Source organism: Arachis ipaensis, chromosome B5 (assembly GCF_059453495.1).
Source record: "Arachis ipaensis isolate K30076 ecotype BB chromosome B5, ASM5945349v1, whole genome shotgun sequence".
NCBI lineage: Eukaryota > Viridiplantae > Streptophyta > Magnoliopsida > Fabales > Fabaceae > Arachis > Arachis ipaensis.
Genome location: NC_142440.1, coordinates 157,685,538 through 157,699,240, shown reverse-complemented (window position 1 = coordinate 157,699,240; position 13,703 = coordinate 157,685,538). Strand labels below are relative to the sequence as shown.

The following is a 13,703-nucleotide window of genomic DNA, read 5'->3' as shown; positions in this document are numbered from 1 at the left end:
TCAGGATTAGATACCCTTCTATGAGAAACAATCCTATTTGAAATTTGATATGCACACTCATCACTAAATAAATAAAAAAATTAATAGAAAATATAACAACCAAATATTAATTAGTTAATAATATTAGTATTCGGTTGCTCGTCAGGATGAGAGGTCGGTTGGGTGTTGGATCAAAAATAACTACTAAAGAGAGGAAGGTATTTAGACTTGGACGCGGCTTTACGAGAAAAGGTGCTACTACGATCGTTGGTGGATCGGCGGACGAGGCCACCTACAAAGACACTTTGATGCCAAAATAAGGGTGCGTACGACGAGGCGATTAATTAGGGTAAAGATGACGTACTTTTAGAAAAGGGTAGGTCCCTCCTAGTTTATACCTTGTACTCGGTTGGGCCCTCTGATTTGGATCCGTTCGCCTGAAAGCTTCTGTCAACTGTCCAAATCTTTCTCAGGAGGTAGAGTAACGATCGGGTCATTTTTGCTGGGTCAAGGACCCGTCAGCTCGGTAACCCGCAAAATGGATCTCCGGTCTTTATTGGGTTGGGCCAGAACAATTAATTAATTTTAAAATTTAAATTTATAATTTAAGATTTAGGGTTAATAATTTATAATTTAGAATCTAAATTTAAAATAAATAAAATAATTTTAAAAATTAATTGAAAAAGTTAATTATTTAATATTATTCAAAAATTAAAAATCCGTTATCAAGTGAGGTATGCACTCCATTTTGTTGTTTATGGTATCAATTAGTAATTAGTAAGATTAATTTGCAATAATGAGTTCAGTTGCTTTATAAAATCACTTAAATACTAGTATATATTATTTCAAACAGTTATTATCAACACTTGGAATGTTTATAATAATTTTCAGTAAATATAATTCAACAATAAAAAGGACCTTCGTTACTTCTCAAAGAGAGATGTAGTAATAATAATTAGTAACAATCACACCCTCAACTTTATTGCAATAATCAATAAAAGGACCCTCACCCTTATAATAATCTTCTATATCTTCCAGCTAAGATTTGTCTTCAAAATGATAAATACATTGAAAGCAAAAGAAAATTATGAAAAGCATTATTAATAAATAAATATATAAATAAATAAAGGGTTGGACAAGTTGAGGAAGAAACCAATGTTAGTCGATTGGGATTGATTGTGAGAGATATAATGAGCTGTGTTTTTCTAAGGTTGTCCCACAAACAAAATAAGATTCCGTTTTGTGTACGATTATGAAAACTCTAAAGAATCTCTATGAAGTTATTGAATCTTTCTCCGTTTTCTCTTTCATGATGGAATAGAAGCTACTCCACACACAAATTTAACACCGTTTTGATATACTATATATTCTAAAATTAAGTTTAATACTTAAATGAATCTTTAATTTAGGGGTGAACACGGGTAGCGGGTACCCGATTACCCGTCCGAATCCGAACCGAATCAATTAAATTTGTTCTGAAATTAACGGGTAATCGGGTCCAACTCGAATCAAACCGATGGTTTTTGTTAGTGATTGGTTTGAGTATCGATTTTCGGAGTGCGGAACCCGAACCAATCCGAGAACCCGATCATATATTAATTAAATAACAAAAAATAAAAAATATATATATAGCTTTTCTATTAGACAATGATTATACATTATTAATATGTTTGGATTTTAATGAGTTTAATTTTTAATGTATTTGGTGTTTAAAATGTTTGGATTATTTCTATTGATGTTACATGTTTATTGTACTTGTTGAATTTTTAAGATAAAAATTTGGTTTTTTTTTATAAATTTCAAAGTCATCAGGTACTCAATTATCCGAACCGAACCAATCCGTTCTTAATCGGTTTGGTTTGGTTCGGGTACATATACAAAAAAAAATACAAATCCGAACCAAACCAAACCAATTATATTTTGATAGATTCGGTTCTAATTTCACCATAAACCCGAACCAAACCAATCCGTACTCACCCTTACTTTAATTAATCGTATGTAAATTTAATTTTTAAAAAATTAAACATCTCAAAAGAACGAATGTGATTACATAATTGTATAAAATACTTTATATTGTTAGTGCATTAAATTAAATTCATATTATATATGTTTATTTAACTAAAGTAGAGGCCAATTTAATTTATTATAAGTGTATTTTTTAAAGATAACATTTTAATCTCTTAAAAATAAAATTAACACATGAGTGGTTTTTTAGAGATTATTGACCATGACCACTAACCTTTAGAACTAAACTCATTAATTTGTTACACCTGGTGAAACCTTGATTAATACGATAATGCCAACGAATTATGTTCAACTTTATAGTATCCACCAATATTCCCATTTGGAAGATTATGAAATGATTAAATTAAAGAATATTTTCCTCACAAAAAGGAAGGCATGTTTATTGGCGTGAAATGTTTTGATTTAGGTATTTATATTATTATGGACATAATAATTTAGGGTCTTGGCTTATTGATTAAGGAGATGTTCTTTCTATATTAACTATTTCGGTTCAGATTTTAGGGCTATTATTATTGAACTTAATGATTAATTAAAATTGCTTTTTTTAGTTATCATTTATTAAGAGTTATTAAATATGAGAACCTTTGTTAATGAAATAATAAAAAGAACTGATGCCCTTATAAATAAAATCTCGAATATAATTGAGTATTCATTATCAAATATTATTTTGTTTGAGAACCTTTAGGTTTGAGTTTTTTTTTTTAGAGCTATGTAACCCTTCCACTAGACTAATATTCATATTCATCTCACTAGAATTGATTCCATCTTTGTTATCTACGGTTTTTTCTTTTCTCTCCTATATTTTTTATTTTTAAAATTTATCAAAAATTTATAAAATATATTTAAATTTTATTTTATTTAAATTTTATTTCAAAATTTTTTTATTTATATCAAATATACTCTTTACGACTAATTTTTTACGTTAAATTTAACAATAATTTTACAAGAACAAACAAATTAGACATAAATGTCATATGTTATTGCTGAATTGATCCTAAATTTTTTGAAAATTTAACTATTAGGAGTATGTTTGATACAAATCGAAACTTATTCAAAGATAAAATTAAAATAAAATAAAAGTTAAGAATATTTTTAAAATTTTTTGACAAACTTCAGCGATAAAAATATACTTTCTGTCTCACTAATAGTTATACTTTCCGTCTCACTAATAGTTATACTTTCCTTAATTCAAAATTATGTTGCTTATTAAAAATAGTTATCATATATAATTTTTGTGTATTAACAATTATGGCAATCAAATTACCATTTTATTTTTCGTTTTAATCCTATCTCAATGAATCATACATGGAAACTCAAAGGAGAAAAATGATGAAACAAGGTGGGAAAAAAAAAAAAAAGAAAATGGAGGGCAGAAAGGGGGTATGTGTAAAAGAGTGATTGAAACTTTGAAGTTTGGTTATCCATTTTGGTGTTGTTTTGTGTGTATAAATAATTTGATTGGAAGATAGCATGTGGAGCTGCTTTCATACTCCATAATCTGTTACTGTGCCAACTCATTCTGAGGCCAATTTGTACCTAACACTAAGACACCCCCTAACAAATAAGAAAAATCCTTCTTCATATTATTCATTTAACAGCTACAACCATAATATCTCAACGAACCCCTTATTTCTCTCTCTCTCTCTCTCTTTATCATCTCTTTCAAGTTTGAACTACTTCTTCCCTAGTAAGTGAAACTGCTTTCTTTGTTTTGTGTTACATGTAATTCAATTTTGTAAACTAAACTTAGCTCTCTTATTGGTAAAGAAAAATGACAGAAGAGCAACCTCAAACTAGTGTGGAATCACAAAAACCTTCTTCTGATGATCCTTCTCCTGCTGCTACAACTGAGGCTCCTTCTCATGAAGAACATGTTCATGAAGCTTCTAAGGATGTGGCTGAGGAGAAATCTGTAATTCCAGATACCAAGCCTGATGAATCCAAGGCTCTTGTTCTAGTTGAGAGTATGATATATAATTATATATACTACCCTTTTTATTATTATATTATATGCTCCAAAAGGATTCTTGTTTCTATTATTTTATTAATGATTAATATATGTTTGGTTGTGAGTAAGTGATTACAAAAAGTTTTAATTGACTATTTTTCTGTTGTTCTTCTGAATTTCAACTTACAAGGTTGTTTGTCCTTGAATTTTGATGGTTTTTTTTTTTTTTTTTTTTTTCCAAATTTTAGTGCCAAAACAAAAATCTTGCATCATGGTGTTTATAGATATTATGTTTCTCTTCTTTCCCAAACAAGTATAAAAATCACTGAAATTTTTAATTGTTATAATTCTGTAGAATAGGTTGTTGTTATTTTATCATATCCCTTCCCCCTTTTGGAAATAGAATTAGAAATTGTATTTGATTATTTTTTGGTTCTTGTTCTTTTATGTGTTAACTTTTTGCTAGAATTTTCCTATTTAAGTTAAATTACTCTGCACCCTTCAGCTTCTATTAGCAGAGAGATTGATTCTTCTATTAGCAAAGAATTCATTTAGCTCAAACTTTCTAAACTTTCACCATGCAGTTTAGTTCATAAACATGAGTATAATCACAATCATAACTCATAAGTTGATGTTAATTGTTTTTGTTATGTTTATTGTTGTTAATTTGGTGATTGCCAGAGCCTCTTGTTGAAGAGAAACCATCTGAGGGATCCGTTGACCGAGGTATGTCGATTTTCTTTGTGAATTTTGGTTTCTCTTTTATGCAACATTATCTTCAAATTACAGATTATGAAACATGTTTTTTCTTTGTAGATGCTGTGCTTGCAAGAGTTGCAACAGAGAAGAGGCTATCACTAGTCAAAGCATGGGAAGAAAGTGAAAAGTCAAAAGCAGAAAACAAGTAAGAGCATCCATTACTTGCTTCAAATGAAAACATCTTGTTCTTCTTTTGGTCTTTTAAATGAAAATTTTCTACTAGAAACTAGCTTTGTTTTTGCTGATTTAGCATTAGGCATTCATATTAGTTTATCATGTTCTTTTGTTCTTTGGCTTTATTTAATAATGTTTTTGAATACTAATTGAAATGAAAATGTTGAGCAGGGCTCACAAGAAGCTTTCAGCCATTTCTGCATGGGAGAACAGCAAGAAAGCTTCTGTGGAGGCTGAGTTGAAAAAAATTGAAGTAAGAATTCATTTCATTACTAAATACTAATTTCATTAGTTCTTTTCTCTTTCTGTTTTATTAGAATTGCTCCTACAAACAAATAGTAGTTAATTCTCAAAGTAGTCCTCGAAATTGATCGCATGCATTAAAATAAGTCTCTGATATTTTAATCACATCAATTACGTCCCTAAGATTGACAAAAAAAACCGCGTTAGTCTCTGACCAAAGTGTGGCTTATTTCATATCACTTTCTTGGGATTTTTTATGGAAAAAGAGAGGAATCTAAGTTGACAAATTTTTTCACATGTGAGTAGGAGCAACTAGAGAAGAAAAAGGCAGAATATGCAGAGAAAATAAAGAACAAAATAGCTGCAATCCACAAAGAAGCTGAAGAAAAGAGAGCTATCATTGAAGCTAAAAAAGGAGAGGATCTCTTGAAGGCAGAGGAGGTAGCTGCAAAGTATAGGGCTACTGGAACTGCTCCAAAGAAACTCCTTGGTTGTTTCTAATGCCTCTCATTCAATGCTCAATCAAGCAAAAAAGCCTGTTTGGAAATCAAAGATGTGAATTACTATTTGTGCATTTCTTTCATCTCTTCCCATTCATATATATCAATACAACTGTGTGATCTGAGTTTAATTTTATGTCATGCAAAATTTAGTTCAATGTTCCTTTCATTATGTGTCTATAGAGATTGTTATGTTGGAGTGTATATATATATATATTTATATTTATTTATATATACCATCTACTTTGAGGACAATGAAATTAAATTATTCCATTCCTTTTGTCCAATAATTACTCTTTGATTAGTCTAGCAGCCTGGAAAAATGATATAATCAATGATAAGGACATTATTAAGATCTCAAATTAGTTTCATCAACATTATGACTACATTAGGAAAAAGCAATAAAATGATCCTAAAATCAAAGCATATTATGAAGACTCTTTCTTACTCACATCTACCATCAAGGGTATTGAGGAAATTGTCATTCTGTCCTAAGAACAACACTTCACCATCAGGCACATCTAGCAGATGATTTATTGAAGAATCAGAAGTATCAAGAAATTCATAATAGCCTAAACTCGACTCGGCCGTGCCACCATCTTCAAGCTTTGCCTTAGAGCTACTTTTTTGTTGTTCATGTGTTATGTCAGCAAAGAAACTGCTTTCTGTGTTCTTCAACTTCAATGAGACTTCAGAACTCGACTCCAATTTGGACGAAGATAATGATGCTTGTGACACAAGGTTCTGAGTCACAACTGCTCCTTCTTCTTTCGCCTTGATCACGCGAAAAGACTGTCCAACCTCAGAATGCCAGAGTTGGAGAAAGTGATCCTGGTATGATTCACTTGCTGAGAATGAATTATGCAATGAGGATTCCATTGACAACCTTGCCTCAGCTTCAACTCTTGCACTTTCCCATTGCACCATATGGCGCGTAGAAGGAGACTCAGATTTAACATTGTTATGATCAGGCACGAAAGAGGATCGAGGCAGGCGCTTCTTCAGTTGCGTGTTCCAAAAGTTCTTGATTTCATTATCTGTTCTTCCTGGAAGATGGGATGCTATAGCAGCCCACCTAAAAAGTATTTGTTTTTTTACATGCAAATTGAATGTAACATTACAAGCATAATGGAATTGCAACATAAATGCTGAAACTGAAGAAATCAACAATAAAGGAATCAACTAGAATTCATTCATTCATTCATTCAAGCACTATTATTGTTCTTTGTTAACTCATAATGTGAGGTACCTGTTTCCAAGCATGCCATGAAGCTGAATAATTGTACCCTCTTCTTCAGTTGTAAATGGACCACGTTTTATGTCAGGGCGAAGGTAATTTATCCACCTTAGACGACAGCTTTTGCCACATCTCAGGAGACCTTAGTTAGTGGCAAGTTTAAAGATTAGAGTTCACCAACAGAATCATATAATGTGTCATGTTTGTTCATTTTTTCATACAACATTTAACCAATTTTTAGGACCTATAGTTAGATACTTAGATATACATGGTTCTGTGAACCATTTCTCAAGGGTATAAAAGTTATATTCATCTAAGACTTGACCAGTTAAATTCAAGAATTTGAGTTGGTGCAATTTTAAGACACCCCACTTGGTTTTTCTGTTTTTTTTTCTAGCTTCAAAAAGTTCTAAAAAACTCCACACTTGAAAAGAAAAGAAAGCAAAAAAGAAGAAATGGAAATGCAATGACACAGGGAATTCAAACTTGCACCTGCTTGCTTTGGAACTGTTCTCCAACTTCCATGGCCATGTTTCTTAATGTATTCAATCAATGCTTCATCTTCTTCAGGAGTCCAAGCACCTCTTCTCACTCCATGTTTATCACAGCATGGTGTTTTCCCCATCTTCACTACCACTACTTCTACTACTAGTGCCTCATCACCACAACAATAATAATAAAACTCTCACTCTAAAATAAGAGTTGGAGTGTTGCAGAAGTAAAAAGATCAAGTGAAGTGAAGTGATGGGATGAGTCAAATTGAAAACAACTGAGGGCAATAAATGCATAATGTATAGGACAATTGAGTTTTCAGGCTTGCATTTAATGAAGTTCATGACCACTATGGCAATGCATCAAGGTTCTCAATGACAGCATAAAAAGCAAAAAAATAATAAACATCACAATCCCTTTAAAGAGAATGGTGCAAAATGACAAAATACTCAGAGAAACAAGTGTTGGGATGTGAAGAATCCTCAAAAAAGCTATCAGATAGTGAGAGATTCCTGCATCAAGATAAATAGCAGTGATCACAGTTTGAAATAAACTGAATTGATTGATATACAAATTTTGATAAGTAAATTATCACATTTGACACATTGTTAATATCATAAAGATATATATTAGACATTTGATGATTAATGTTACTTATATTAGTTTATTATTAAATGTTTAGGGAGAGTATAGAAGCTGCATTGTGATTGTGTGAGTGAAAAAATATATGAACCAATGGACAAAAGTTAGAAAAGACAAGGCACAGATGTATATATCATAAATGGGAAAAAATCATTAGAATTGAACTATTCCAAGGAATGTCATAGAGGGGCCATATTCCACGTGTCAGCTAACAAGACTTATTGCTATTAAATGAACAATAATGATGATGTCAATTGCATTGCAGGGTAACTGAGGAGTCAAATATGTCAACTTGGCTTCTATATTTTGGTACTTTGGTCACTGGTAAATGTTACTTTCACAAATATGTTGGGTACAATTCCAACCCAAAGGATTAAAATTCAATGCTTGGTCCATAGATTATAAAAACCTTTGTTTCATTCATGTGCTGAAAAGGCCATCAAAGTTAGTATGAAGTACTTTTTCTGTTTCTTTCTAATTATTTATTACTATAAAATTCTGATACATTTTTGGTTCATGTGTATATTAAATTGAGGGTGTACTGAATTTGCAATAACTTTAAATGCCAAAGATATGAGTTAATTTCTTGATCATGGCAAAATTAAATGCTAAAGATTTGGCATATATGCTTGGATTTTTTCTCACACTTTAGCCTTATAAGTTCCAATGCTAGAAATTTTAAACATTTACAGACAAACAAATTGATTTAATTAAGACCAGCAGATTTTGACATCTTTATTTGAATCAAATTTACATCAGCAAAAAAAAAAAATGTATGAAGAATAACAACTAAATACAGATACATGTCTAGTATATATATATATATATATATATATATATATATATATCCTTCTGAACTCATATAAGTATACTATAATGCTGAGATTTGTTTGGTTTCAGTATGTAATGTAAGACAATAATAAATTAGAAGACATTTGGAAACTTTGTCTTCATAGTGAATTACTCATAACATACATTGCACCATTGTTGAGGCTGAAATTGCTGCACAAATCAGCATCATCATCAATGAAATGTTGAATGTAGTCATTTCCAACAACCTGATTTGAGAACTTATTAACCTGTGAATTGTACACTTCAGTTGCTGAACATTGACTTAGACTATTCTGATATTCTCCACCAAAGGGTCCTTCTGATGATGACATATGCATCAAATCTTCTTGAAAAGTTGAATTTTGATCAAACCCATTTCCCAATATCATCAAAGACTCATCTGAGTTCATAGAACTACCACCATTTACTTGGTCTAAAGAAAGCCACTCAGCAAACAACAATTTTGGTAAGGAGCCATGTGAAGCCTCCTTGGATAATTGGTAATTATTATTAGTAATATTATTATGATTATGTTCATATGAGTGATCAACTAAATTTGGTGCTGGTTTATCCATGTTTTGTAGCAACAATCCATAGTTTGGATCATTAGTTACAAGTTTATTGGGAGAGAATGAATAGTCTATTGTTTCTGAGCTTGAGGTAGCATACTGAACTTGTTGATGAGATTCATCAATCTCTTTTTCTTTGGCAACTTTCTTCTTCAAATATGAATGCCAATAATTCTTTATCTCATTGTCAGTTCTTCCTGGCAATCTTTGTGCTATCTGAGACCACCTATAACCAAACATAATTCAAGTTAGTTTATAATATTCGTTAGAAATAAGAGACTAAACTGAAAAAAGAATTTGTGTATTATTGAGTGTATTCGAGTTGTCTACTCAAGTTGTCTATTCAAGTTGTCTGGAATGATACAATATAAAAAGATATTTATAGGTACTAAGAAAATCATAATAATAAAGACGTAATCTCCTATAATAAATAGTTAGATATACTAAATAATACTAATTGATTCTAATTATATTCTAACAATATTAAGTATAAAATGGTTTTAATCATAGAGAAATTTTATGAATAAAAGTTGAGTATAAAATGTTTTTAATCATAGAGAAATTTTATGAAAAAAAGTTGTGCTTGTTTTTTAAGATAATGTGTTGATTCATATTATTCATTGATTTAAAATGGATGTAGAGTTGTGAACTTAACTTAGATAAGATTTATATTTCATTTGAAATAAACTATCATTTTCATTTTTTACCATTAAAATTTAGAATGCTAATAAATTTATTATAAATAAATAAAAATAATTTTGTATTCATAAACGTGACTTTTGTATAACAAATATATTCTAACATTAATTTTATTTATCAGTATTTTTATCTTTTATTAAAAAAATAGTTTATTATCTCATTTGATAGTGAATAATATCTACATCAGTCAATGGCGAAACTTGAAACAAAATTTTGAGAGGGCCAGATAGAGGATAATTGTCAAGATGCTTTTGATATGGAACTCGTCTAATCTCATCTCTCTGGTTTGGGTGATATTGCCAAATTTAAAGCCGTTTTCTGGGTCTCGTTCTAAAAAATTAATGTCAAACTCATCAGATGTAACTTTTTGAACTTTTAAAGGTTGTATCTCACTTTTTTCGTAATTCATTAAAGTAGAAGAACTATCTACAGGTGTTGATATTATAAAAGTTATATGTTATCCTTCTTAAATATTAGCATTCCTCTTAAAAAATGCATCAATTCTTTGATTTTTCATTATTATTTTATATAAAATTTGAATATATATCATGTAAAATATGTAAAGAAGAAGTTATAAGGACAAATATTAAAATTTATAATATTTATTGAATTTTTTTTATCAATTTATACAAATACAATAATATTAATACTTATTGAATATTCTATTATTTTTTATCATATAAAAAATTAAATTAAATAAATAGTAAAATATAAAATAATATTAAATTAAATAAATAAAAATATCTAATATTTTATATTTAAACTTAAAGATAGAGAGAGTGTTGCTTATTGAACTTATTAGATACTTTAAGTCATAGTAAAATATTTAAGTCAATTGAACTATTTTTTATCTTTTGAAAAAATACTACTAATTTTTTTATAAAATATTTGGGGAGCCATGGCCCCCCTTGTCTGAACTAAACTCCACCCCTGACATCAGTGATATAAGACTAGTAAATATTATTATTTTGTGCTAACACTTGACTAATAATAATTTGTACCTATATTTATAAAAATTTGCACACATAAAACATATAATTTATCAGAACTTACACATATGAATCATCACAATTCTTAATCACATTTATCAAAATTTATAAACATAAATTAACATTAAAGACAATTTGATAGTTGTGCTAATTAAATATCGACCAAAATTTATATATATGATATCTTATACCATATATTATTGTATGAACAAATAACAAAGTTTTAAATTTGTATAAAAAAATGTATTAAATATCAATTATATTAAATATATACTAAAATCAGATACTAAAATTAATTATTAATATAAAATATATATTAAAATATATATATTTATAGATAAATATATAATGACCGATTTTAGTGTCATTAAATTAGTATATGCATAGCAAATTTTTATTAAATATTACAGGTAACATTTTTTACATAGCAAAGGAAGTTATCCAAACTGCTAAATTATTAGAAATAAATGAAATCTGGACCCCCACAATAGCACAAGTAAGGATAAAATTTTGTTGACTTTCTGTTCTAAAATTGGAGGATGGAGCTCTTAGTTAAGCTTATCATGTTCACTACAATGATCATACACATTTCAAAGCATGATGATTATGAAGAAAGAATAAAGAAGAATTATCCAATTATAAAATGTATAAAAATTATTGAATGTGATGGAGGGTCAGATAAATAAATAAGGAATATTAGTCCATGTGTCTTTTCTTCTAAGTACATTCACTTAAAAACAAAGGAGCATGCTTTCTATGCCAGTTGTTCATGGTCTAATAACCTATTAGATTTTCCATTTAGCATAAAATATCATTAAATGGAAAATAAGCTGCCAAGTCCAATTGGATTCTTTAACTTAAAAAGCTTAGAAGAAAAAAACAATGAAATGAATAAAATTTCCTTTCCTTGAACCATTTGCACTAATTATTAATAGGTGATTAAGACTTTAAAATGTTATCATAATTTTGACTTGCAAAGCAATTATCCAATTCAGTTTTTAAAATAATAATAATAATTTAATAATTATGAAAAAAGGTACAATTATTTGTGTATGTGTTGCTTACTTGTTTCCCAACATGTGGTGAAAGGTGAGAATTGTATCCTCCTCTTGTTTGGTGAACATGCCTCTTTTTAATCCTGGCCTCAAGTAATTAATCCACCTTAATCTGCAACTCTTTCCATTCCTTTGCAACCCTATATGTTTATGAAAAAGTATATGAACCAAGAGATGATCGGTCAAAAAGTAAACAATTTAACTAATTTATAATTATATTTAATTAATTTTATTTGTTTTTAATTTATAATATTTGATATTAATTACTTCTCACCTCAAATTAAAATTCTGAATAATACGTTGAAAAAATAGGGGTGGGGATCACAGAACTTCCAACAATCCCAATTCTTAATATATAAAAAAATTTATAAAATATATAAAAGAATATTCATTTAGTATGAAAAAGAAACATTCTGATACTTAATAGAAGAAATATCTTAATGCCTAGCATAAACACCATCCACGTAGAAGTTTTGGATTCACCCAGAGATATTTGGCTGATTTTTGGCTGGTACCCTCTTGATTTTCTAGCATTGTTGGCAATTTATATATAACAACTCACCATATAGTAAAATAATGAATACATATTCACCTATATCCAAGCTACCAAAATGATCCTGAACTTCAAATCACATTTCTGATTCTCAATTTGCATTGGAATTAGTGATTAATTATATTGAACAAGCTTATCATTGATGCCAAATTCATTGAAGCATGCCAGCATTAGAAAAATAACTAAGTTGATCTAATTAGTAGCTAGGAACATTTTATCATATGAAACTATAATTAAAGCAAAGCTTTATAAATATGGAATTAATGAGTGGTAAAGAGAAAGAGAAAGAGAAAGATGAAGAGAAAAATGATGAAAACATTAACCTGCTTTAATGGGGACTGAACTCCAACAACCATGACCATAGTTTAGGATATAATTTCTGAGCTTGTTATCTTCTTCAGGTGACCATAACCCTTTTCTGTGTTTTGCTTTTGTTTTTTCTATTTGCTGGCACCCCATTTTCTCTTTCTTAATTATGACACACAAAATTCAGTTTAATGTATGGTATATATATGTAAGCCTTATTGATTCCTTAAAAACAGATATATATGAGGAAGTAGAGACACAAAGAGGCTAAGAGAAAGAGAGAGAGAGAGAAAAAAATTAAGAATAATATTTGGCATGGAAACAGTGATGAACAAGCTGATTGATATATATAAAGCAGTGAATAATAGTGTTGCTATAATTAATTCAGGTATTCACATACACAAGAGCTTTGAAATAAAAAAAATGTATACAAAAACAAAAGCATGTAACTTCCTTATGTAATAACTACAAATAAATAAATAAACTTGTGTTTTATATATTGCTGTGTGAGTTTGAAACCAGGTTCATTTCATTCTATATACCTCTCTCAAAGGTTACCAACTTGGAAAATGTTGGAATAGTTTTGTATAATTTTTTTTTTTTGCTATTTTTTTCTTCACCAATCATAGAATTTTCTCAAATTTTTTACGCTATTTTTCAATTCAATAGATCAAAAGGCTAATCTTTATAAATCTGAATTTC

General features: G+C 29.2%; 3 protein-coding genes across 4 annotated transcripts; 1 reads left to right on the top strand and 2 right to left on the bottom strand.

Moving 5' to 3' along the window:
- The first annotated feature begins 3,423 nt into the window (after positions 1–3,423).
- On the top strand, positions 3,424–5,858 carry LOC148566374 (remorin-like). Of its 2 annotated transcripts, XM_088488403.1 has the most exons (6): positions 3,424–3,691; positions 3,772–3,968; positions 4,634–4,678; positions 4,769–4,856; positions 5,057–5,138; positions 5,435–5,858. In XM_088488403.1, the coding sequence occupies exons 2-6, from the start codon at positions 3,776–3,778 to the stop codon at positions 5,627–5,629; spliced, it is 603 nt and encodes a 200-aa protein (XP_088344529.1). In that variant the 5' UTR covers positions 3,424–3,691; positions 3,772–3,775; the 3' UTR covers positions 5,630–5,858. The 2 variants fall into 2 exon arrangements, with proteins under 2 accessions (XP_088344529.1, XP_088344528.1); XM_088488402.1 differs by having other exon boundaries at positions 3,551–3,691; positions 4,634–4,856.
- A 47-nt stretch (positions 5,859–5,905) lies between these two features.
- LOC107641518 (transcription factor MYB17-like) lies at positions 5,906–7,506 on the bottom strand. The gene is made up of 3 exons (XM_088488401.1): positions 7,358–7,506; positions 6,878–7,007; positions 5,906–6,703 (listed from the first exon to the last, which is right to left on the bottom strand). The coding sequence occupies exons 1-3, from the start codon at positions 7,488–7,490 to the stop codon at positions 6,073–6,075; spliced, it is 894 nt and encodes a 297-aa protein (XP_088344527.1). The 5' UTR covers positions 7,491–7,506; the 3' UTR covers positions 5,906–6,072.
- A 1,198-nt stretch (positions 7,507–8,704) lies between these two features.
- Positions 8,705–13,458, bottom strand: LOC107644824 (transcription factor LAF1). The gene is made up of 3 exons (XM_016348757.3): positions 13,019–13,458; positions 12,153–12,282; positions 8,705–9,625 (listed from the first exon to the last, which is right to left on the bottom strand). Exons 1-3 carry the CDS (start codon positions 13,152–13,154, stop codon positions 8,950–8,952), a joined length of 942 nt encoding a protein of 313 aa, XP_016204243.1. The 5' UTR covers positions 13,155–13,458; the 3' UTR covers positions 8,705–8,949.
- Between the last annotated feature and the right edge of the window lie 245 nt (positions 13,459–13,703).

Coding starts and splice junctions, on each gene's coding strand:
- LOC107641518 (XM_088488401.1), bottom strand. CDS start 7,490: ATGGGGAAAACACCATGCTGTGATAAACATGGAGTGAGAAGAGGTGCT. Junction 7,008..7,357: donor AACAGTTCCAAAGCAAGCAG/GTGCAAGTTTGA, acceptor CCACTAACTAAG/GTCTCCTGAGATGTGGCAAA. Junction 6,704..6,877: donor CATGGCATGCTTGGAAACAG/GTACCTCACATT, acceptor AATACTTTTTAG/GTGGGCTGCTATAGCATCCC.
- LOC148566374 (XM_088488402.1), top strand. CDS start 3,776: ATGACAGAAGAGCAACCTCAAACTAGTGTGGAATCACAAAAACCTTCT. Junction 4,857..5,056: donor AAGTCAAAAGCAGAAAACAA/GTAAGAGCATCC, acceptor AATGTTGAGCAG/GGCTCACAAGAAGCTTTCAG. Junction 5,139..5,434: donor CTGAGTTGAAAAAAATTGAA/GTAAGAATTCAT, acceptor ACATGTGAGTAG/GAGCAACTAGAGAAGAAAAA.
- LOC107644824 (XM_016348757.3), bottom strand. CDS start 13,154: ATGGGGTGCCAGCAAATAGAAAAAACAAAAGCAAAACACAGAAAAGGG. Junction 12,283..13,018: donor TTCAGTCCCCATTAAAGCAG/GTTAATGTTTTC, acceptor ATAAACATATAG/GGTTGCAAAGGAATGGAAAG. Junction 9,626..12,152: donor CACCACATGTTGGGAAACAA/GTAAGCAACACA, acceptor GTTTGGTTATAG/GTGGTCTCAGATAGCACAAA.